Source organism: Adiantum capillus-veneris, chromosome 5 (assembly GCF_014529385.1).
Source record: "Adiantum capillus-veneris isolate H3 chromosome 5, ASM1452938v2, whole genome shotgun sequence".
NCBI lineage: Eukaryota > Viridiplantae > Streptophyta > Polypodiopsida > Polypodiales > Pteridaceae > Adiantum > Adiantum capillus-veneris.
In genome coordinates this window covers 74362872-74388932 of record NC_140935.1, presented here as the reverse complement: position 1 = coordinate 74388932, position 26061 = coordinate 74362872, and the positions used below count along the sequence as shown (strand labels likewise).

At 44.2% G+C, this 26061-nt stretch overlaps 1 protein-coding gene across 5 annotated transcripts in view; it reads right to left on the bottom strand.

The window, feature by feature from the left end:
* The window catches only part of LOC147457538 (sorting nexin 2B-like), a 48247-nt gene that overhangs the window by 5861 nt on the left and 16325 nt on the right, over positions 1-26061 (bottom strand). For 2 of the 5 annotated variants that reach the window (XM_086512401.1, XM_086512403.1), the window contains exons 2-5: positions 24809-25938; positions 24511-24720; positions 12876-13136; positions 12631-12717 (exon numbers count right to left, since the gene is read on the bottom strand). In XM_086512401.1, the coding sequence (XP_086368527.1) occupies positions 12631-12717; positions 12876-13136; positions 24511-24720; positions 24809-25879 (1629 nt within the window). In that variant the 5' untranslated portion in view covers positions 25880-25938. Of the gene's footprint in view, positions 1-12492; positions 12548-12630; positions 12718-12875; positions 13137-24510; positions 24721-24808; positions 25944-26061 lie in introns of all 5 variants that reach the window. The other 3 variants (XM_086512404.1, XM_086512405.1, XM_086512402.1) reach the window with 3 other exon arrangements.

Below are 26061 nucleotides of genomic sequence, written 5' to 3'. Positions count from 1 at the left end.
TATGCATGTTACAAGACATAGAAACATTAAGTCACCGATGAACATTCCTCCCACATAAACTTACAAGGTCCAAGCCACGAGATATTCAACGACTCCCTTATCACTCCTCCCGCATAACCTAACAAGTCCGGGCCAAGAGATATAAAGGCCTTTTACAACCAAACGCCCCCCAGACCGCAGCCTGCGTCGTTTGGAGGTGTTGAGAGTAACCACTGCTCAGACTTCTTAATACTCCTCCTGCAGAACCATCCAGGTCCGAGCCGGGAGTAACAACAACAGTATTTTTTTTCAAGCATTCAATACTCCCCCCGAAAATAACCACAAGGGTCCGGGCCATGAGTATGTGCAAGCATTCTCAAACACCATTTCTCACTATTCCACCCAGGAGTAAATCACCAAGCATTGAAACCAGTATTCAAACAAGAGTCAAACAGTTCAAATCGGCACCAAGACAAGTTCAAAACAGATACCATCCATTTCAAACAAATTCCAAACATGATCACCAAACAAGTTCTCAAATAAATTCTCAAACAAAATTCAAACTTAAAAAGAAGTCTCGCGAGCTTGAAAAGTCGACTGACTTTCCATCCTGAAACCTGCACCAAAAAATAGGGTTAGATTCCTTCCATAAGCCGACCACAACATGGTCCATCAGCTCTTGAACAGACAGTATTCCTTTGGCGGCGATGGTAGTCCAAAGACATAGCAATCACATTGGATCTCCAAGGTTATCAACAAGAGACACCTGCAGAGAGATGTCTAAAGACTGCAAGATGTAATCTGCTAGGGTTTCTGCGGCAAGCATTTCAGGATAACCCACTCTGCCAGAAGTTGCACTCTAAAGGAAACAGTCACAAGACAAAACTTCGGGCAAATAATTTCTTGAAAGTTTGCCAAGTCCTTGGAGTGTATGGCTTGGTAGCTATAGACTTCCACCATTGCGTGACACTGCATCTGAGAAAAAAAGCAGCTCGAAACAAATCTTGGATCCTTCTCTTGCAAGCGATCTTTTTGGCTTATGCCTTGTAAGACAGAGCGATGAAGACGGGAGCGCGCCTAATGCGAGTGGCTAATAAGTCCGGGGTCGAAGCACGAAGATAAAACTTTGGAAGCACCACGTTGCTCTGTCTGCTCTTTGGTAGGACCAGTACGCTTTTAGAAAAGCACATGCCTGAAGCTCTGATACCACTATCACGAGACGGGCACCACGTGCCAATAGAAAAGAACAGACTGAACACACTTTTAGCACTTCAATAACAACTAAAACTGAAAGAGGGAGAGCACACGCTCCACGGAGTGGTGGAATTCCACCCAAAAGAGTATTGGCCCCAAACCTTGGCGCCCCTTTCGATATTTCTTTATATTACTTGAACTCAGTACAATGCCGGTACTCGCGCTTTGCACCTTCTCATTGAAGCGTGCTAGAGACTGAGCCCTTTGCACTCACTTATTTTAAGGCCCTTTGCCTTGAAAAGCAGTTTACATGAAAAGCTTGAAACTCAAAAGCAACTCGCTTAAAAACAGATGCCCAAAAGCTACCAACATAAGAGTTGAAATCCGTAAAACTCTGCCATGTCAGTAGTCAGCATAAAACGTGGAAATCCATACAGTTTTTCCACGTCAACAGGCCAGTGTATCTGGAATTCCGTACAAGATGCCACATTGTCAGGAGTTTTTTGGAGCAAGGGATTGCGCATATGTACATACACATGCATGGTGCATCAAATAAAGGATTGCCCATTTTCCTTAGCCAGGTGGTTATGTGGGACCCACATGTGTACAGGTAGGACAGCATCTACGTAGTGCAGCGATTTTCACTATTATCAATACTAGTGTGTTTTTTCTACAATAAGGAGGAGTTGGTAGCACGTAAAACTTCTCGAGGAAGCTATCCGCGGGCCGACGACGTGAGGTCAGAAGGTGCGTCAGATGGCATCTAGTGGCGTCAGGAGGGCGAACGAAGTCAATATTTGCACGCGGATGAGGACGGACACAACGTGGGTGTTTTCTGGTGAGAGTTATGCAGAAAGGTCATCATTAGGACCACTTTTTGGGGCCACTTCACGTGGTGGCGAGATGCATTATTGGAAAAAAGCTGAGTGCCAGGTGTGCGAATGATGCAAAAAGGTGACAACTATGCACTGCGAGGTCAGTTTTTGGCCTGTTCGGGGTCCGTTTGAGGTCATCTAAAAGGCCAAGGGTGCCCAACTAATAAAGCTAAGTGTGGGAACTGAAAAAAGAGAGAGAAGACCAGAAAAAAATGTGGAGAAGAGAGGAGGAACAGCCGCAGGTGTGTTTTTGCTCATTTTGGAGCCTGTTTTGGCCGTAAACTGCTCATCCGAGGTCGGATTTGAGCACTTTGACATTGTAGACTGGGGTTTTGGGCCGTTCCGGACGCGATGGCGTTGTCCATTTTGCCAAATTCCTCACTCTTTTCCTGCTGTTTTTCTGTGTAAGTTTCTCCTATGAGCGAAGTTTCTGCTCTAGTTTGTGATTGTATCTGGTATCTTTTACCCATATTGTGTGAGCTGTTTGCCCCATTGGTGTTGGCCCAAGCTCATTTGTATCTAAACATCAGAAATTCTCCTCTTTTGAGCTGAGTTTTTTGGGTGTGTGTGTGTGTGTTTGTGTGGAGTGGGCAAGTGGATAGTCTCTCTCCTCTCACTCCAGAGGTGTGTTCCCTGTCTCGGCCAGGTGTGTTGTGTAAGCCGAGTGGTGCCCCATAGTGTGTATGTGTATCTTCCCAAGAGTGTGTGTCGGGTCATTATAGAGGCGTTGTGTGTGTTTTCATCCCGCTCACATTCTTTTGGCGCCCCCACTGAGGATCTTCTTCGAGTACCTTCTGCTTCGAGCTTCAAGCTTCGAGATTCGGGATTACAGGTTGCAGATTACAGATTACAGGTTACAGGTTACAGGGACAGGGACAGGTACAGGTACAAGTGATTCACACAGGTACAGGTAGCTGGAGTACAGTGATATACTAGCAGTGATGTCACTTGCAGTTGTTGTGGGTATGCATCATTTGGCGCCTGTTTGAGCGCATTGTCTACTGGATTGTACGTTACTTGTGGAAACTGCCATTGTACGCATTTGTGGAGCCATACTTGGTTGTATTTGGCAGTCCCAGCCATTTCTGAGACTTGGTCTGGAAGATAGTCATTTCTGAGACTTGACTATACGCGATTTGCATTAGCCTTCGTGTGAGGGTCGATAGCGTGAGGTTTTTATTGAGCTGGGGGATTCTCAAATGTAGAGATCCTTTCGGTGATACAAGTAGCTGGAGCACCCTTTTTGTGACCTCGCCATAGGCTATGTACTAGTGATTCCTAATTGATGCTCGGGTTCTATTGTTGACAGTTTATGCATACATAGACAGTCTATATTTTGGGTTCCTACTGCTCTACTTCTGGGGAAACTCTGTCGAAATTTTCCCAAGTTATGATGGCTGGTTTTTTGGTATTTTGAGCCATTTATGTTGTTATGCTGCTGAAATTTTGGCAAAATCACAGGTTGAGTCAGGTGTGCCTTCTTGGGAGCTTCATGGTTGGCTTTAATGGATGATCAAAATGACCCTCAGTTCACTCCTTTTCATTTAACTCAAAGATTTCAGATTAATGTTCATGTGTCCAGGAAGATTTTTTTCCAGCAGCGCATAGTCTTTATGTTTGGGCCAAGAAGATTGAGAGAGATCCTGGAATGTCCTTTGCCTGTTGTCATTCCGATGATTAACTATGAAAACTCATTTGATGTGCATGTGTTTGTCCTTATCTAAAGTTGAGCTCCATTGAAGTTTCTGGGGATTGGGTAGTGAAAAGTTTTGGGTTCTTGCACGTGTGTTCGAAGGGGTTCTCAAAGCATCATAATTTGGGTAGCCATGCCTTTCTCTTATCCCGAGTTTCATGGAAGAAGTGATGAAGATGTGGAAGAATTTTTGGAAAAGATGGAGGTTGCCTGCATTAGCAACCAGATTCATGACCCTACGCAAATGTTACGCCTTCTCCAAATTTGTTTGAAGAGATGCACGAGTTTGGTCTAAAGCATTTGAAGAGGAGTTGCGTGTGGCTGATCCACCTGTAAGGTTGAGTTGGGACAATCTACAACATGGGTTGGAAGTGGAGTTTGTGAAGATAGAAGATCCTGACAAGGTGTGGCAAGAAGTACAGGCTTTGGTGCAAAAGGAAGGTGAGCCAGTAGATGCGTACATACGTAAGTTTTCATTGGCATGGGAGCGAATGTGCAAGGCTTTAGCACCACAGGTACCCCCGCCTGACATGATGAAGAAGGACAGGTTCTTGGTTGGTCTTTGGGAGAATATACGTTGGAGAGTGGAGCTAAAGAAGCCTAGGACATATGAGGATGCACTAGAGGTAGCAAGGAACAAAGAGTGGAAGCTGAGGAAAATGAGCCAGTTAGGGGTGGAGTCTTTGCCAATGAGGTCTGAATTTCAGCCTATAGAGTCTTTACAAGGGTGCATGTCAGGGGTTCATCATGAACCAGTAGTTCCTGTTACTACTCAGGTTATGCCAGCAGTGGTCACTACAGCAGTGCAAGATGATGGGCTAAGGCAAGACATGAGGCAAATGGTAGATTTGATGAAGAATCTCAGCCTAAACATGCTAGGTCAAGTGGGAAATAATCGAGGTCGAGGGAGGTTTGCAAATCAACAAGGAGGTGAAGAAAGGCCTAGGAATGGTGTTGGACAAAGCAATGGTAGGTTTTGGAGGCAGACGCCCACATGTTATAATTGTGGAGAGTTGGGTCACATCAGCCCGCAATGTGATAAGCCACCAAGGATGGGGGGAGACATGTATCCATTGCCAAGACAGGTGCTAACTAGGTCAAATGATTATGGCATCGAAATTAAGGGAGACGAAGGAACCAGTGGACTGACCCAGGAGGAAAAAGGGAAGACAAAAGTGCTAAGTGTAGTCACCTTGGAGAAGGCATCAAAGCTAGAGGATACATTAGTGATGCCTATTGGGAAGAGGACCACAGAGGAAAAGGAAGGAAGAAGTGCCCCAGGTCCTAGTAAGAAGAAAGCAAAGAGCCATGAAGGCGAGGATGTCAAGGCCAAGAGGAAAAGGAGAGCTCGTCGAAAGTTTCATGTTTCAGATTTTCCACTAGGGGATGGGCAATTAAGCTATGACTTGAAGGAGGATCTGACGAGCAGGAAGGCAGATGTTACTTTTGGGCAGCTTATAGAGATGGTGCCTAAGCTAAAGCGACAGTGGAAGAGGATGGTTAACCCAATGGAGAAAGAGCCAGAGAGAGGTTCAGTGAAGGTGTTGGCAATGGATGAGCTACCAGACATTTGTCCAATAGTAGATGTGTGGCATAAAAGGAAAAATTTGGGACAAGGTTATGTGGATGGCGGAGCCCAAATATGCGTCATAACACACTCATGCGTTGAGAAGATGGGTCTCACAGTGGCTGGGGTGTCAGGTTTTCGGATCAGATTGGCAAACCATCAAAAAGTAAAATGCTTAGGTGTTGTAAAGAGCTTGGAAGTGGAGGCATATGATGCAAAGGCAGTGGTTGATTTTCATGTGATGCCAGCAGGGTTGGGAGCATATCCTATTATACTGGGAAGACCATGATTACGTGCAATGGGAGCTGTTCAAGATTGGCGACATGGTACAATTAGCCTCTATGGAAAGACAGGTACCAAGAAGCTTTATAATATGGACACAAGGAAACGATTAGAGGAGCTTTATGAAGATGAGGATGAGTCTAGTGATGAAGACTCTTCCACGGTGACAGATGAGGACAGTGATAGCACTACCAGCAGTGATGAGGATGCTGATGTTGCATTTCTTTTGATGGACAAAGAAATCCAGGAGATTGGTTTAGTCGCATTTGCGAATGAGGTTGAAAATGAAAGTGAAGGGCCTTATGAAGTGATTGAAGGGCTGATGCAAACCAAGGTTGAGTTGTCAAAGAAGCAGAAATTAATGACACAAATGATTAGTGGAGACCTCTCAACTATGGAGAAGGATATATTTTTGCATATGCTGGCTAGTTTTCCTGATTTGTTCATTACTTCATATGAAGAGATCAAAGGGTTCAAGGGTGAAGAGATGCATATAGAGCTGAAAGAAGGTGCTAAGCCAGTGCGGCAAAGGCTAAGAAGGATGGGTCAAGAGCAAATGGAAGCCTTGCGAGAAGAGGTGGACAAGTTATTGAAGGCAGGGTTCATAGTCCCTGTGGAGACCACAGAATGGGTGAGTCCAGTTGTAGTCAGTCCAAAGAAGGATGGGAAGTGGAGAATTTGTGTAGATTTTAAACCCTTAAACGCAGCCACTAAGAAGAACCCATATCCTCTTCCATTCATCGATCAGATCTTGGATTCAGTGGCAGGTTATGAGAGGTACAGTGTGTGTGATGGTTTTTCAGGCTATTTTCAATTGAAGATTGCTCTTAAAGACCGCACAAAGACAACTTTTATTACGCCATGGGGCTGCTATTGCTACATAGTATTGCCATTTGGGTTGTCAAATGGACCTTCCTTCTATCAAGAGAGAGCAAATTGAGTGTTGGAACCATTCATTGGTAGTTGTGTTAAAGCTTTTATGGATGACTTCTGTGTTTATAGCAGTAGGGCTGATCACCATGAGAAGCTGCAGATGGTATTCGCTCGATATGATGAATGTGGAGGACAACTAAATCCAAAGAAATGTCATCTAGCACAGCCAAGGGTGAAGTTATTGGGCCACATGGTGTCAGAAAATGGCATTGAGGCTGATCCAGACAAGGTTAAGTCTATTATTCTTCTTCCATCACCTACGAGTACGAAGCAATTGGCAACCTTTATACACAAAGTGAAGTACATGGCAAGGTTTATTCCATTGTCTTCTCAGATTCTTTATCCATTACAGCAAGTGGCAAAGCATGATCCATTGCAATGGGATGACAAGTGTGAAGAAGTGTTTCAAGAGGTGAAAGAGGTGTTAGGGGGGTTGTCAGCCATGCAGGCTCCTGATTGGGAGAAAGTGTTTTATGTAAATCCATCAGTAGGGGATGATGCCATTGGAGCCATGCTATTGCAAAAGGGGAAGGGCAGCCATTATATGAGGCCAGTGTATTGTGCAAGCCGAGTGAAGTTGGTAGCGGAGAGAAAGTTATCGGAAGTAGAGCTAGTGATGGCCAGTGTAATATTTGCTTGTCGACGATTTCGTCATTACTTGCTACCACGGCCTTTTGTTTTCTTGACGAGTCATGCCTTTTTGCCACAGTTAATTAATGGTACTAACATGTCAAATGTGGTGAAGAAATGGGTAATTGAGCTGCAAGAGTTTGAGTTCTCTTTTCTAGTGGAAGATAGTACAAGGGCTACCCTAGCTGATTTGTTGACCTACAAGGAGAATCCCCTTATTGTTAAGGAAGAGGTGGTGAGAAAGGTAGTTGAAGAAGTGCCACAGATCAGCCATGCACATGTGTTGTTCTTTGATGGTTTATACAGAAAGAGCCACGATGCAGCTTCAGGGGGTATAGCACTTTATGATCCAGAGGGGAAGCTAGTATGCAAGAGAGGGTTCAAATTGGATGCGCATAGTAACAATGAGGCTGAATATGCTACATTGGAAGCCGGATTACACATTTGTTTGAAGCATGGGGTTCGAAGGTTGAGCATAAAAGGTGATGCCTTGTTAGTGGTGAAGCAAGTGCTGGGTGTGTGGAAGAGCAAGAACACCTCATTGAAGGAAATGTGCTTTAGAATTAAAGGCCTGTTAAAAAAGTTTGAAGCATGGAGCATCAAACACATTGAACGTGCTCTAAATGGAGAGGCACATGAAGCAGCTCAAGGCATGATTGGGGAGCTATTCGTGTTGAGGACCAATTTACCTCTTTATCATGGCCGGGAAAGTTTGGCTCAAGAAGAGGAGTTTTTGCTAACAGGAATCATTCCAAAGGAGATTCAGAAGTCTAAGAAGTATGGCTTTGTGCGTAGAGCATACAGGTACAAATTGATTGGCGATGTCTTATACATGAAAGGGGCTGATCTTGTGTTGAGACGTGTACCTTGGCGGGAGGAGCTTTACAGAGTGTTGGAAGAGAATCACGAAGGCGCATGTGGTGGCCATTTTGCTCTAAAGATCACCTTGCATAAGATTTTGCAAGAGGGGTATGTATGGCCTAGTTTGCACAAGGATGTTCACCATTGGTGTAGGTCTTGCAATAGGTGTCAAGCATTTGGGAAGAGAGTGTTGAAGCCAGAGCTACGAAAAACCATTATGGCGTTTGATGTTTTTGAAAAGTGGGGGATTGATGCAATAGGCCTGTTACCTATCACAAGCAGGGGCAAAAGCTATATTTTGACGACAGTGGACTATCTTTCTAGATGGACAGAGGCTATAGCAGTAAAACAGATCACTGCAAAGGATGTGGCAAAATTTGTGTATGATGAAATATGTTGCAAGTTTGGGGTGCCATTAGAGCTACTTTCAGATAAGGGGCCAGGATTTAGAGCTAAACTGCTAGACTTCTTATGCACAAAGATGAAGATTAGGCACCAGCATACCACTCCTTATTACCCGCAGTGTAATGGCTTAAATGAAAGATTCAATGGTGAGTTGGTACAAATTCTTTCTAAAGTGACAGAGCACCAAGGAAAGAATTGGGATTTGGAATTGCCTAGTGCATTATGGGCTTACCGTACTTCGGTGAAGACAGGTACAGGGTTTACTCCATTTCATTTGGTGTATGGAAAGGAAGCACTATTGCCTGTGGAGATAGAGTTGCCTGCGGTCAAGATGTTAGAGAAGTTGCTTGGGTCGCCTAGTGATGCATTCAAAGAGAGGCTCTTGCAGTTACAAGAGGTCCAGTTGGATAGGATGAGCGCATTGGAGCATTATGGGCAGATGCAGGATAAGGCTTTGGCAAAGATAAATGAAAAGGTTAAAAGTAAGGGTATCAAAAAACATGACTTGGTTTTGCGCTACAATAGTAAGCTGGACAACACCTTCCAAAAGAAGTTTCAAATTAAGTGGGAAGGCCCTTTCAAGGTAGTGGAGTGTTTTCCAAATGGCACATATCAGCTGGCTAACCTGGATGGTGTTCTACATAAGTCAAGGGTAAATGGGTTGCGTCTTAAATTGTATCATGCTAGATTGATGATGGTGGAGCAAGATGAGCTGTCTGTGGATCAAGCAGTGTTGGTGAGGGATGAGGAGACCTGTGATGCGGCGAGTCTCATATCTCTCTTTGCTGCTGCTGATCATGAATGATCTAGGAGGCTAGGGGATGGGCAAATTATGTCAGGAGTTTTTTGGAGCAAGGGATTGCGCATATGTACATACACATGCATGGTGCATCAAATAAAGGATTGCCCATTTTCCTTAGCCACGTGGTTATGTGGGACCCACATGTGTACAGGTAGGACAGCATGTACATAGTGCAGCGATTTTCACTATTATTAATACTAGTGTGTTTTTTCTACAATAAAGAGGAGTTGTAGCACGTAAAACTTCTCAAGGAAGCTATCCGCGGGCCGACGACGTGAGGTCAGAAGGTGCGTCAGATGGCATCTAGTGGCGTCAGGAGGGCGAACGAAGTCAATATTTGCACGCGGATGAGGACGGACACAACGTGGGTGTTTTCTGGTGAGAGTTATGCAGAAAGGTCATCATTAGGACCACTTTTTGGGGCCACTTCACGTGGTGGCGAGATGCATTATTGAAAAAAAGCTGAGTGCCAGGTGTGCGAATGATGCAAAAAGGTGACAACTATGCACTGCGAGGTCAGTTTTTGGCCTGTTCGGGGTCCGTTTGAGGTCATCTAAAAGGCCAAGGGTGCCCAACTAATAAAGCTAAGTGTGGGAACTGAAAAAAGAGAGAGAAGACCGGGAAAAAAATGTGGAGAAGAGAGAAGGAACAGCCGCAGGTGTGTTTTTGCTCATTTTGGAGCCTGTTTTGGTCGTAAATTGCTCATCCGAGGTCAGATTTGAGCACTTTAACATTGTAGACTGGGGTTTTGGGCCGTTCCGGACGCGATGGCGCTGTCCATTTTGCCAAATTCCTCACTCTTTTCCTGCTGTTTTTCTGTGTAAGTTTCTCCTATGAGCGAAGTTTCTACTCTAGTTTGTGATTGTATCTGGTATCTTTTACCCATATTGTGTGAGCTGTTTGCCCCATTGGTGTTGGCCCAAGCTTATTTGTATCTAAACATCAAAAATTCTCCTCTTTTGAGCTGAGTTTTTTGGGTGTGTGTGTGTGTGTGTGTGTGTGTGTGTGTGTGTGTGGAGTGGGCAAGTGGATAGTCTCTCTCCTCTCACTCCAGAGGTGTGTTCCCTGTCTCGGCCAGGTGTGTTGTGTAAGCCGAGTGGTGCCCCATAGTGTGTGTGTATCTTCCCAAGAGTGTGTGTCGGGTCATTATAGAGGCGTTGTGTGTTTTCATCCCGCTCACAACGTCATCAGTCAACGCGTTTTGAGAGATGACCGTACAGTAGGTGCCACGTCATCAGTTTTCCACGCTATCTTTTGTGTGTGAGGGTCCAGCTTTATTTTAATGCCTTTATGTCACTTGAGCCCCATCGAACGGGGTCCCATAAGGTGGGAACTTCTTCCACTTTTTCTTATTCTACTGCTTCTGCTTCTTCACTTAGGGTTTAGGCCCCTCGGCTAGGATCTGCAAGTCGGCTCCGTTCTTCAATGGCTTGACATGTCAATAATTTGTGACACTCTCTTTGTGACTGCGCAGCTCTAGCCAAAACAACCCGAGGCATCTATAACCCTGATATCTCATGACTCTAGCCAACGGTCCAAAGCCCTCTCTGAATAGACAGTGAAAGCGGCCTCGTATCTTATAGTATCCGGACAATGACAAATGTGATGTAACTTTGTCTCTCGCTCTATATGACACAACTGGCAGGCATATCCTGGCTTCTGCTGGTACTCTCCTAAATCTGTCAATCTCAATCTCTAGTTGATGCGATGATGTGTGCATCTGACCAATAACACATCGTATCCCATAGGATAAACGAGTGTCCATATAGGCCAGCCTGATCACAAATCCATCCTCTGTTAGTTGGAGAAGATGCTCTCTATAGAAAACCATCTTCGTGCCCAACTCTTGTACCGGCTCTATCCATGTGCTTCTGGTATCTAGTTGAATCAAATCCTAACATAAAAGTCTAGTGATCTCTATCCGTGTGAGAGAAAGGGAGGGTCCATCCAAGGAGTACTGGAATGGGGGCAGTCTATCCATGCTGAAGCCATGTGACTGAAACCATGACGTCATCTTCCCATACCAACATGCTGTGTCCCCCTGTAGCGCTAGCTATCAGGATCACTCAAGGGCTAGCCGAGCATATCTGTCTCTAGGGATACCATAAATTATGCATGAAGGAAATTGATCTAGTAAGGGCCTCGACTACGAGAGGGGGGGCAAAGAGAGAGAGAGAGAGAGAGAGAGAGAGAGAGAGAGAGAGAGAGTCTTCAATTTGATTCCTACAATTTGGTTCTTCAAGTTGATTGTGTGTGTGTGTGTAAGAGCTTGCATATTTACCGACGATCGTGTGTGCTAGAGAAGAGAGAGAGAACGCGTATGTCTGCAGATTCGAAAGTTCACATAGACTTTTTTTAAAGTGAATCAAATCTCATAACTTATTGGATACTGGGCAAAAGGACACGTGTACAGATGTTTTAATGTGACTCATTTGAGCCCACAAATTAAATGACCAACGCATCTCGGAATCGAACGTGCAGCCTGCAACGGAAAAAAACAGCTCTCAATCTGGAATTGAAACGCACGCCATTTCATGGCGTTGCAACGTTTCAATTTGGCCCCCATGCCCGTTTCAGCACTTTGGAAACACCGTTTCCTGTTTCTATGATGTATAATCTTCATCGACAAGCTTCACTGATCTTTTGCCGGCACGCTGCTGACGCCAGTAGCACATGCTTGCTACTTCTGCGTGCTACACTGCTCAGTTCATATAATTCCAAATGGATTTAGAATAAACCTCTCTTAGATTTGGTACCCGAACCCAAGCCAGAATTAACCGTTCCAAAACAGTTCCTATTCCTAAACATTTTGGCTGTTCGGCATCCTTGCTCCTGTTCTCAAGCAGTACAGAGATTTTTTGCATTGGCTCCGGTATTGACCCATGTGGACAATTTGGTAGTTGAGAAATTGTTCTGTTTTTTGTGAGTCGCTCATTCAGACCTTTTCCTTTTTCAGACAATCTTTGCATCAGTCGTTTTATGATTATCCATCTCCATAGGAGACTAAACCATCATTGTATGCCCTTTTCTCATATGTGTTTTGACTATGCCTTTGTTCACTATCAACTTGGGCATTTCTTGTATATGATATAATCTGTGGGTTTTCCTTATTTTGAGGTTCCCCCTAGTAAGTCAAAAGTGATTTACCCAAAAAAAAAAGTGCGTGCGCACATGTGTGTGTGTGTTGCTAAGGGGGAAGGGGGAGGGGGAGGGGGAGGGGGAGGGGGGGGGGGTATAGGACCACCATGGATAGAGAAAAACATGAACATACCCCCATAAGCAGATGTACGCAATAGGGATGCACAGGTGTCCGAAGGTGACACCTACTGTACATGCATAAAATGAGTATTTGTGCCCTTCATAACCATCCAAACAGCAGTCTTTATCTTATGCCAAACAAACGACAAACCTGATTATGAACAAAGCCTTTTATCATCTCAAGAAAATTCCTCTGCCTCTCGCTCTCACATCGATCCAGCTCCTTGTGATTTATATCCTGTAATAAGATAACCGTGATTAGCCACCAGACAGTAAGCACGAGGACACGCACACCAGAGTGTGTAGGTTCTCTTTTCATAGCCTCCGCTTTTAGAAATAAAAACATAAATATAAGCCAACCATTAAAAAGGTTATAAAGGTTAGAGATAACAGCACCTTGACGCGTTCGTATTCTCTTACTGCAGTATCACGGGCTAACTCTGTAGTTTTAAGTGCCTCTTTAAGCTCTTCAACTTTCTGCATCCTTGATTTGTCTCCTCCAAAAACCTTAGAAGAAGCCACTGCAAGTTTTTCTGTTTTTGTATTTAATGATGCAATTTCTGTCATGAGTGTCTGTACAGTCAACAGAGCATTCGACCTGTCGCTGAAAGCAGTATGCACTGATTGCATCAAATTAAGGTATTCATGTAGTTGATCCTGTAACAAGGAAGATTTGAAACATTATCACAAAAGAAAAATTTGAGCCACTCTGCTGCTCACTTAACATTCAGGGCTTTAAAAAAACAACCAACTGCTGCACCCACAAAACAATTTATGCAATTCTCATCAAAAGAACCATCGGACTCACTGCCACTGGTGCCCACATTGTGCTCTGTCTCTTTGCCATCTCCCCCTCCCCCCACATGGACCCCTGGCATGCAGGTCCTGTCCTCCTCGCACCCTCTTTCCATTTCAAGTTTCAGCTCCCTCTATTGCAGCGTACACCTCGCTGTCGCTGTCCTATGCATGCTCGTTGCAATCATTTACGCTCCCGTTTACATTCTCACACACCAGTTCACACAGTCTCACAATGCAAACACTTGCACAACCCTCTTTTTCTGCATATTATGTGTAACACTATATATTACTTGTGGCAACGTCAACACAAGGGAAAACTCACGAAAACCATATGGGGCAGAAATGGCATACATCTAGAAACTGTCAAAGAACAGCTCGAATGTCTGCAGAAATTTGTCAACAGTACACTGTTTTCTGGAAAGCTGTAAAGTAGCAAAACGGATCACTCCAAGTTTGAAGAAACATATGATCATTCCTGAAAGGCCAATTAGACCACGGGACCCAATACCAAACACAAACACTCACCCAAATCCTGTGTTACAGAGCACACTGGCTTCAAGCAGTACACCCAACAAGTCACTTTCAAAGAATTCATTAAGAGGAAGGTAGCTTTTCCATACATTCTCGCCACCAAGCTGGACATTATGCAATATGTCTAAGTGCATAACATACTTGTAGCAAGCAAGATTGTGATTGTGGCTTGGCATAAATCTTTTGAGATGTGATCTGAGGCAAACAAAGACTCCAAAGACACCAATCATCCATTTATCTTCAGAATCAAGAGTAGTCATTTGGTGAGTGTCACAAACAGGAAAGCACACAAGTATAGATAGACTCAAACAAATGAACAAGACTAAGAAAAAGGGAGAGGGAGAGAGTAAGAAGATCGATATAGTACTGGGGACCAGCCAATGGACTGGTCCTCCCTTCACGAGATACATTATTTATGGGAAAAAAAATTACAAGCACATGAACCGGGGGTGGGCACTATTCCCATGCTCCATTCTAGATCTCAAACTCGATGGTTCTTGGCAATTCCCTTCCCTCTTCAAGAAACTCAAGAGACGAAGCTCTCAACTCATAGATCTCTCGCTTCAATATCAGAGCCAACCTCCTCTTCAAACCGGCTCGGATTCCGAAAATGGAATCCCTCCAGTAGAGGCCAAAGTCTTCTTCTGCTCTAATCTCAAAGAGATAAACCTAGATGAATCTAGGATAAGCCCAGATTCACCCTTGAAGGAAAGTGCAAGGTATAGACCCATGGTAGTCACCCACAAGACAATATAACCATCAACTCCATCATGCATAGTATTGACTAAATACCACGACATTTCCACTAACGTCGTCAGTGCCCAATAGTGGGTGTAGAACTAGGTACTTGTAACAGACTTGGACACTCCAAGTCAAGAATCAATCACCACAGCACCAAATAACCACTTCAAAACAATTCACAAATCACAATAGATTTGCACTGGCCCGGCGGAGTTCCGTGCCTAGAGATATTGGCCCCAAAGACTGGCGTCCCTTTCGGTATTTCTTTATGTATTAAATCAATGTCAAAGTACAAGAGAGCGGTTAGGGTTCCACTCTCAGACTCTGCGTCCAGATGCTCTGCAGAGTGAGCCCTAAACCACGTATTTAAAGATTACAAGGGATACCCAAAAGCAGCGCCCCAAAAGCTTTCAAAAACAAAAACAAAAATTTCCTCTCTCTCTCTCTCTCTCTCTCTCTCTCTCTCTCTCTCTCTCTCTCTCCTGGCCCATGCGTAGAGAAAAGCAGCCAGCATGCATCGCTCAAAGTGCTTTTTTTCAGCCCGCAAAATCCGGAAAATTCCGTACTACTGCCACATGGCATTTGCCACCTGTTTTAGGGTTTCCAGACACATTAGGGTTTCAGCCAGCAGTTAGGGTTAGGGTTTCCAGAAATTAGGGTTTCTGCAATTTAGGGTTTCTGGCAGAAATTAGGGTTTGCAGGAATTAGGGTTTCTGGCAAAAATTAGGGTTTCTGCTCTCGGTAGCCACGTCATCACTTTGTGACATACCCCCCTCTTGAAAGCATTGTAATCGCCCGCGATTACGCTTGCAAAACCGACAGAAGCATTAAACCGTCTTAGCAGACACTAACTGTTAGTACCTACGTACTAGGAACACACATCTAGCACATGTACCAATCGACAGTCACATCACACGACATCACTAAACATCACAGGACATCACATGACATTCAACATTCATTCGGATCTTAGACCATGATTTATCGGCAATGTAGCTAGCAATCGCATCTAGATCCAATCGAGACCTCATAGATATCTGATTGACTAACCCCTATTGCAACCATGTCTATTCGAGATCAATCAGACCAAAATGTTGCAGTCATTTCGTCTATCAGTTCCTGCACTTAAAAAGAGTCAAGAACAAATCAGTATCATAATCAAGAATTCCATTTCATAAAGTCATACAACAGAATACTGTCAGCTTTCAGTATCCCTGAAGCTCAAAGAGACATCAGTGACTCTAGTATTAAATCAATGCATCTGTTGACAAAGGAGCGGAGTGACTCCCCTCTTGTGCATCCCACTGCACCACATCTCCGGCCAAGCTGAATTCTGGGTTCCATTTGGAATAGACTATGCTAAACCAAAAGCATCGAGGTAAAGTTTCACAATCTGAGCAGTATTTGCTAGGTCCTCCTCCTCCATCCACTTCGCATCCAATGCAGGATAGTTCTTGAACTTAACCAAGAACCGCCTTAAGACTTTACCTTTATTCTTCGTATCCTTATGTGCCAAAATCTGTTCAAGAACAAGGATTTCCTCGTTTTCTTCCACTTCAGGTTGCTCATCAGGCTTCCATCATCAGGCACATCACCCTTAAAAGGTTTCAAGAGACTCACATGAAATGCATTGTGAATCCTCCAAGTATCTGGCAGTTTCAATAGGAAGGAGACATCATTTATCTTTTCAGTGAGCTGGAAAGGTCCGTAGTATCGCATACTAAGCTTTGGAAAAAGCCTCTCCTTTCCCTTTTCCTTTCTGAGGCGTGCCTTCTCAAAACGTAAGAGCACCCAATCATCCTCCTTCAATTTCAAGTCGCGACAATGGCGATCCGCTGCCTTTTTCTGTCGTTCTTGAGACTTCTACAAAGTCTCGCGAACCTTGGCAAAAGCCGTATCCAAATCTCGCGTATATTCATCCGCTTCAAAAATCTTATCTTTCGTGCTTAGGAAGGGTGGAACCTTCGCAGCACCTTCAACAATCTCAAATGGCGCCTTCCCCATCGAAGAGTGTATCGTGTTATTGTAGGCAAATTCCACCAAAGGTAGGTACTTTTCCCATTGAGTCTTTTGATCTGAGATATAAGACTTCAATAAATCTAGAACCACTGAATTTGCAATCTCAGATTGCCCATCAGTCTGCGGGTGGAACGATGACAAGAACTGCAGCCGCATGCCAATGTTCTCCCAAATTGCCTTCCAAAACAAACTCGTAAATCTGGGATCTCTGTCGAAGTCTCGGGCATGCCATGTAATTTGAAGATCTGGGCCACAAATAGTTTCGCTAAGTGATCCGGCTTGATTGTTTTCTTCACTGGAATGAAATGAGTCTGTTTGCTAAATCTGTCAATAACAGTCCAGATACCATCGTGACCACTCTGTGTTCTCGGGAGATCAACAATGAAATCCATTGCCATACTTTCTTAGGGGCGGGTGGGTATGGGTAAAGGCTGTAACAATCCTGTGCCTTATGCCTGTCAAACTTGACCTTCTGGCATACTAAGCAACTGCGCACAAACTCTTCCACATCCTTTTTGAGTCTCGGCCAAAAGAAGTATCTCTCTACCCCCTTCATAGTGGTAGCAATGCCGCGGTGATCCGTAAAAGGTGGACGGTGGCATTCAGTCATAACCTTTTCCCTCAACGGCTGTGTAACGCACAACATGGTTTTTCTCATCAAGTAGCCTTCCCGAAAGGAGTATCCTGCTACTGTCTCCCCATCCCGTATCCGTGTGAAAATATCTACAAAATCTATATCTGTGGCATACTAGTCGACCATATCCTCGAAGCTCCTATGATGTATCGCGGAAATAGCCAGAACCAACGATTTTCGAGACAAAGCATCTGCCACCACATTCTTCTGCCCCTGCACATGGACAATCTGGAAGTGAAACTGTGACAAGATGTTCGCCCACCGCATCTGCTTTTCCCAAAGCTACTTCTGTGACAAGAAGTAGCGCAAACTCTGATAGTCTGTAAAGACAGTAAAATCCGCTCCGAGTAGGTAATGCCGCCACTGAGTAAGAGCATGGATAACCGCCAAAAGCTCTTTTTCATATATCTGTGTTGTCATCTCCGGCCTAGAGAACAATCGGCTCTCGTAAGCAATGACATGGCCTTCTCGCATTAAGACCGCACCCAAACTACGACCACAAGCATCACAATATACTTCAAATGACTTCTGCAAGTCCGGCAAAGTCAAAACTGGTCCTGTAGTCAATTTCTCTTTCAATGTCTGAAAGGCAGTCACCTCTGTGGGTCCCCACGCGAAAGGGACTCCTTTCTGTGTCAAGATATGCAAAGGGGAAGCAACCTCTGCAAACTTTCGAATGAACCGCCTGTAATACGAACACAATCCCAAGAAGCTTCTAACTTCATGGACATTCGTCAAATCGGGCCAATCATGTATAGTCTCTATCTTGGCCGGATCCATTTGCACTCCTGTTGCTGAGACAATGTGTCCCACCCATTTTTGATGTAGAAGTACTTGTGAAACTTCCTTCGGGCAGTAGTGACCGCTTCTTCAAAGGTAGAGGGTCCACTACAAGTAACCTTAGTCTTTAGAAAAGGAGACAAACCCGAAATAAATTGCTCCATTTTTACATAATCTGGAAATGTAGAACTAAATCCACATCCTCCCCATTGACGAGAAAAAAAATCCTCATAAGCATAGTAGTCTTCACCATGTTGTTGAAGTCTCCCTAATGAAGCCCATGCTGTCTCTGTTGTTGGAATTTTAGAGAATCTGGTCTTCAAAGCTTTGGAAATTTGGGTATATCCATCTTCAATCTGAGAAGACATACTCCAAAACCATTGCTCAGCGTTGCCTTTAAGGCATAGCAATAGAAAATCCCCTTTTTCAATGTCATCCCTTTTACCAAGGATACGACAAACCATTCTAAAATCAGCAAAAAAATCATCAACATCTTCTTCTAGATTTCCAAAGAATATTGGGATAGCACCTCACCTTGAAAAAGGGGGGATGTCACGTACACATCTAACCCTATGTGCATGTGGACAAGCTAACTCTTATTTCTAGGTTAAGGACAGCCTACGAAGTGTTCTGGCACCCTCATGAGCTTGTACGCAGGGCATGCATGTCCAGGCACTCTAGAGTAGTTGCATACCCTCTGATTGCACATGAGCACGCTGCACAACCAATGTCTACTAGGTGTAGGCACTGGGGAGTATCCCCATCAATTGCATTAGTACCCAGCCTCGGTATTTATCTGCATGTGGACAAGCTAAGTCTTATTTCTAGGTTAAGGACAGCCTACGAAGTGTTCTGGCACCCTCATGAGCTTGTACGCAAGGCATGCATGTCCAGGCACTCTAGAGTAGTTGCATACCCTCTGATTGCACATGAGCACGCTGCACAACCAATGTCTACTAGGTGTAGGCACTCGACATGTACGCAGGGCATGCATGTCTAGGCACTCTAGAGTAGTTGCATACCCTCTGATTGCACATGAGCACGATGCACAACCAATGTCTACTAGGTGTAGGCACTGGGGAGTATCCCCATCAATTGCATTAGTACCCAGCCTCAGTATTTATCTGCATGTGAAGCACCTCTTATAAGTGAGTTTATTAACTCATTAATAAGTGACATTTCTAGAAATTGTGGGATTTTTAGTTCCATTGACCGACCCAACTTTCTTTCCATATATAAGCGGCCCTAGCGGTCACTTCTCAAGCATATGTCAGTACCCTCGATACCAGCACCAAGAACCCGCAGCACCTCAGCATCTCTAGTGTTTTTGCACCAGGTCAGGCCATCAACACCGGCCTTTTCGGTTTTCAGCCATAACTTCCTCGTACCATCACAGTACCAACGTCTTCAGCCTTTAGCCCAAGACAACAGATCAGCCAGTGTTTTTCACTTTTCAGCCCATCGCCGACATAGGCGACAGTAGATCAGCCCATAACCTCGTCGCATATCCAGATCCAAGACAAATTATGTTGCTAAATTAGCTTTATCTGACAAAAAAATAACTCTAAATGTATTATTGATTTATAAGTGGGAGGGTTTTCTCGCTTGACTCCAAGAAAAATAATTCTAAATGAATTATTGGAATTATAAGTGAGAGGGTTTTTCTCACTTGAGACATCCGAGTACAGATATTTCTAGTGCGTCATTCAGAGTAATGAAGGGAGCACTATGAACGGGACTATTTGTAAGGCCACCAAGAACAGGTACATATGATGCGTCAGGATGGGTGACATAGAGCATCGCGAAGGAGATTATACCGTAAGTTCGATGAGAAGGAACTAGGTGATGAATATTCCTAAAGCGTCACAAGGTGGGTTGACAAGGGCATCGAAGGGAATATTTCATAGTCAAGAGGAAATTCCGAATTGTGTTAGAATTGTGCACAAGAATGAGCAAGCACTTCAAGAAAGATGGGTTCAAAGGAAACTTTGAGGAAAAAGAAATGCTTTCTAATTCAGAGGGTTGCTTTTTGGGAAAGCAAATGCTTTTCCATAAAGAGGTCTATGTTAGCATTGCAAGGACGCCTGGGTTGTGAGTGTGTCAGCATTGTTTTCAACTTCATAGGGTTTTACTAAGTTTTCAGCAAGTTCAGACCATTTCCTTTTTAAAGGCCGGACATCCACCTAATAAGTGGGCAACCACATATAAATAAAGCAGCAAAAATCCATCACCCCCTCTCTTTTGCTTTTCTTGGCAACCCACAACCTCCCACTCTCTCTTTTTGGCAAGGAAAAAAAAAAGCCATCCTCTCTTGCTGGCCCCTAGCGCCCCCAAATCTGCCCTATTCCTGCCAAGAGGACCCCTGCTATTCCTGCCGGCTGTCAAGAGCTATAAAAGTGAATTCTCTCTCACTCTCAAGGGAAGGAAAAAGCCAGTGCTAGGGACAAGGCGGGGTTGCTGCATATTTCAACCTCAAAGATTGACGCCACCGGTGATGCCCATGGCTGCCCCGAGTGTACCAGATGTCGCCAAGACCAAGTAGGCGAGTTCCATTGCGAAGAAGTGCCTACGGAGAGTGTTTCAATCGCAACAGGTGGTTGTTTTTCTCTGTTTTCAGCCCATAAACGTCGTAAACGGGGCTGATTTATGAGAAGGAACCCGAGAACACACCTCTTTTGTGTGTAGGATTGGAAAAGAAGGTTCTAAAGGACATGCCAAAAGAAAAAAAAGTTAAGGGAAAAGTTGCAAGGCATAATTTGGTGAAGTTCAAAAACTATCCACCTATGGATGCAAAGTGGATGGAAGAAAGTGAATTGATAAGAGTCACCAAATGTATTGCAGCTTTACCTTGAAGCTTTTGGTTTTTAACCCGCGTATTCTCCAACTCAGATCACTTCAGTAGAGCAAAGGTCAAAGGGCTTGATACGTGCTCAAAAGAGGGGTGATGCTGGAGCTAGCACTTCTTATGTACTTAAGGATTCAGTGCAATAGAAGTGTACATTGCTTGACAAAAGTATGAAGATCTCATTAAGTCATTTGTACACATGTTTGACAATCTTTCTTGCAGATACATGCCATGATAAAAGGGTGCTAATCACACTAAATCATATGTGCATGTATAGGATGCATGCAATCGAGGACATTTGCGATATATATATTTGTTGGTTTCTTTCCCTTGGTTTTTATTTAACTTTTTTTGGGACCCTCTTGTTGAAATCACAAATGCCCGAACATTGCATCCAATGTGAAATAGAGAGTTTCACCCGTAGTAGTCAAGGTCAGGCAACCACGAGATGGTTGGGCCGATCGACACTAGAATCCAAATAGTAAAGAAGTGGCTAGGCTCAGTAAAAGTCATTTAGGCCCCTCGGCAGGACTATATAAGTTGGTGGGTACTAGGAATTAAACCAAAAGGAGCAAACTGGACATATGGCAGTAGGAGAGCGACATGCAGGCCAACTCAACTTCCAGAAAGCTTATCCCAGCTGGGGGAACCCAAAATTGAGATTGGAGGTTGATTTTTTGAGTTATTGCTCCACAATGTGTGTGTGAGTAGTGGGTGCAGGTAACCACAAATTCAATGGAAAGCTTGCCTTCTCCCTTGTCTCATGTAGCGCGATGATTTGCTCTCGTGTATCTCTCTCTCCCCTTTGCACATATAGTAATGCCCCTCTAGTTGGACTTTTCAGATGACCATGTACAGTTTTGGGAGTTTTATGCGCGTTTGCCAAGGCAAGAGCCTTCTGTATAAGAACCGGATTAGCTAATTGCTAATCCCCTACAGGTATGCACAGTTCCATCGCAAAGGACTGCAAAAACGGAGAGTTATCTCGCGTAAAAATTCGTCCATTTCATAAGGGAACTCTCCCATCGCGTGCAGAAACTTCTTACACACGCAGAGACGTGTCTGCTCCGCTCAAAATGATGCGAAACAGAAAACTACAACCTGCTATGTTTTTCTGCAGGTTTAGGGTTTCGAACCTAAACTGCCAAGTAACGCCAGGGGAGCCTTGAGAAGGCCTTGGGTGCTTATACAGGAAAATTTAGAGAGATTTCCCGCAAGGAATCTCGTCTAATTCAAAGGGCAAGTGACCCTACAAGTGCGGGAGTTCGAGGGCTACCCACAGAAGTGATCGGCACGCGAATTGGAGCGCAAAACAGAGAATTACAGCTTGCTATAACTCTTTGCAGTTTAGGGTTTTGGCCAGTTGTGATGCCTACAATTCCCAAGAGCTTCAAGGAAGCTAGAGAATCACCAAACAGGTGTTTTGGTGCAAATTGGAGGCCAAAAACAGAGAATTCAGCATGCTGTAATTTCTCGCCAGGTTTTGTAAAGTGCTCGAAAGTGCGTGGGAAATCACTGTTTACTTGGGATTTTGCCCGTGGAGACTTCTACTGCGGTTATGCTACCGAAATTGGGCTAGAGTAGGGGAATTTCAGCCCGATAAAAGTGGGACATCTTGCAGGTGGTTACAGGTTTTTCTCAAGTGCAATAAGAAAAGAGAAATAGGGGCAGTAACCTTTGGGGCCAACAGGGTGTCGTTGTCTACTTGGGAGCGCTCTAGCTACCAAGTTGTGAATTGTTTTGACGTGAACTCCAGTTACAAGTTTATTTGTGAAGTTACTTTGTGTCGTAAAATACAAATAAAGTCTATTAAAGTAAAGATTGGGTGAAAGCTAAAGTCTACCGCCATCTAGCGAGCCTACGGGCCGGTTTCAAGTACACCAGAAACCGCAAACATGGAACAAAGGACTGACACATCAATCCAATGATGGTTTGTGCCAAGTGAGTGAGTGCATTTGACACAAAACAGACTCTCGCAGCTTCTATTGGGATGCCTTAGGGGGAGCCTTCCAACCCAATTTTCTCACCATGCAGCCCCCTGGTTGCTTGGGCAACTTAGCCACCACTAGGACCTTAGTCCCGGTCATGAGCTTTGTAAAGGTTTCATCTGCCTGTGGCACAAAGTTCTCTAGCTCGTCTAGAACCTTTTCTTGTTAGTCTCCTCAGCAGAAAGCATCACAGAAACTCTTTCTCAGTGTAGCCCAATCAGCAAAGTGGCTCTCTGTGAACTGGCTGTATCACATGTCAGCCAGGCTATCCAATGTTGAAGAAAAGAGGTTGAGACCACATCTTCAAGGTTAAGACCACAACTCGACATAGAGAGACAAACCTCCTCACATAATCGTCAGCATCCATCCTCCGTAGAGAGTCCCTTCTTGTAGGTTGAAAACTTTATGTTTAATCTGGCAAGAAGAGTGATGAGATCATCTGCTATAGTAGATGACCTTGCTGGTGAAGTGGGTGGAGGGGAAGTACATGAACTCCACGAAGGAGGTGGTCATAGGGACTCCGAGGGTGTAGAGGATTCAGTGGAGAGGTCACCACAAGCTGCAAGAGGTAGAGGAAATGGTGGTGAGGGACTTCGAGCAAGTAGGAACGGCTGTCATCACCTCTGATACAGCCTTATTGGACTCCTAACAAGGCTTAATTCAGAGTCCTTGGACTGCCTTGTACGGTCATACACGAGCTCAAAAAGTAGGCAGTAGTGTCTTGTTTGAGAGTAGTAAAGCGATAAAGACCCACTAGATGAAACCAAAAAAATCACCTAGATCCTAGTTCCATTGTACACCAGGTCTGACAAGCAGACCAAACCAGGACGATAAGACAGGATAGATTAGATGAGTTACCAGGACAAGGACAAGTAGACGACAAGTTGAAAGGATGAGGACTAGTAGATCAACTTGCAGTAGCCAACAGACCTTGAGCAATTTAGACCAATCAACCCATGGCAAGCTTGAGTGAAACTTCATTTGAGGGCTCACCGGGCATGCCAAAAGTGTGTCATGCTGTGAATGTTCTTTGTGGGTGCCTCTCAGTGCCATGCGCAGTGTGCACATGGTCTCACTCACTGAACTACACAACCAAATGGGAATAGTTACTACAAGATAACCATGAACAGAGACATAGCTGAAACATACAAGACACTGGTATTCAAAGCTCAGCTTTACCCATCAACTCTCAATGTATCATATACAAGAACTGGCTGCAGCACTCTCAGCTTCAGACCAAGGACCAACCATTAGTTCAGGTAGGCGACGGCCTAGCTACCACTCAATTTGGAAGCTCTCCTTGTCATACAAGACTTTGAAGGAGGCCATATCTGAAACTCCAATACAGAGACGGCAACTCCAACGTCCAAACACAATTATCTTCTTCTGAGAGCCCCTTATAAACACCCCTGTTTCCTCTTTTACTGAGGACATGGAAAAGTTGATCTCCTTGATTTAATAAACTTGTTCAGAATGTTCTGGTAGCCTCAGCCAGTTTGAGAAGTAAGCTTACGTCCTACAAAATGTGAAGCAGCTTGCAACATTCACGTGGCAGGCTTCACGATCATTCAATCTCTTCACCTCACAGCACAAATAAAACCATCACTATGCAAGCAGTAAAAAAGCCATTTGCCAAAGCCTGTTGTAGCACCACATTGATATCAGTCACCAACAACAGAAATTTTATATTCATACCAGATATGTCAGTGATTGAGCATTCGCTTCTCGGTAAAATCGACTCGCTTTTACAGCTGCTGTGGCTAATCTCTTTGCATCTGCTGCATGTGTTCGTTGAGAATTATGCACTGCCTCTTCGGTCTCAAATTTAGCTAGTTTAATGAATGCCAGCCCAAGCTCGCCCATGGTTTCTCCAACTTCTTGTTGAGCTTTTACCAAATTCTCCGCCTGAAAAAATGACCATAAGGCACATTCAGTTCTAGAAAAAGAAAAAAAAAATTCAGCAACAGGTTAAAACAAGCTCTAGAAAGCTTGCCTGTTGAGAGGCCTCACTCAGATGGCGCTCCAAAGCCTCAAGATTTTCCTTCTTTTCCAAAAACTCTCTGTCATCTTCAATGACTGCAGGCTTGGCTCCACCCCACTCAATTGTGACAGACTGTTTCAACTCTTTAAATAAACGAACAAGATCCCTGCCAGATTTGGCAGGCTGAACAACATCCTGTGGCGTCATTACAGCACTTGCTTCACCAAAAAGCTGCCTGGGAAGGCTTGCTGCCCCATCCAGCATCCTTGAGGCCATGTCTGTGGTTGGTAATAAAGGCAATTTTCCCTGCGATCGCAAGAACACTCTCAACTCATCACTCATTCTAATTACAGGATGAATGGCTAGCCTATGTAAATACTTCTCCAGAGCAACCCTTCTCTGCTCAATAAACTCCTGCTTTTGCATAACCTGGCTCTCCACAATGCTCTTGTCAGGGCGAGCTGGGACAAAGTAGCCCCTGTAGACTTCAGCAAGCTTGTCTGCCAATGTTACCACATCACGAAAACGCCTTCTAACACTAAAATTTTGACCTCCATATTTGGGGATGTTGGTGTGAGTGAGTATAAGATACGTAACATATGTGTTACTGCCAGGTACTATGGACGTGTTTGTGGTGTCCTGCATCTTTTGTGGCTGCGAGACAGTAATCGTTAGATATTCTGAGAATGAAGAAGATGATGAAGGTGATGACAATGGCAGTCCAACGGCTTTCACATTCCCATTTCTGCTGAAAGAAGACTCTCTGGAGGTATAAGGACTAAAGATGACATCAGCGTAAGAAGGAGGCTCAACAAGTGGATCCTCCTGACCATTGCTTGATGTGGGTTTCTTGAGTGTAGAGTTTCTGTAACGGTCATCAAATAAATCTTCTTCCTTTTCTTCTCTAAAACCAGAAAGAGGGTGAGAATCCTCCATTGCTGGCAACATTCCTGACATGGTGCTTTTGTAATCACTGCTTGATATCAATGGATGTGGAGAGGAGTCCAAAACTAAGCTTTCCATTGCATCACTTGAATAAAAATTGGCATTCTCATGCTCACTTTCATCCTCTGGTCCCATCATGTTTAAGCCTCCAGTCCTTTGAACCACCCTCTTGTAACTTGCCTGAAGATGCTTCAGCACTGGTCTAATAGAAAACGCAATATATGAGAAAGTGCAGGAGATATTAAACATGCGGTTAAAGACCTTAGCATATTATCATGCACATCTGGTACACATTAATTAACATGCAGGTAGCTCCAAAA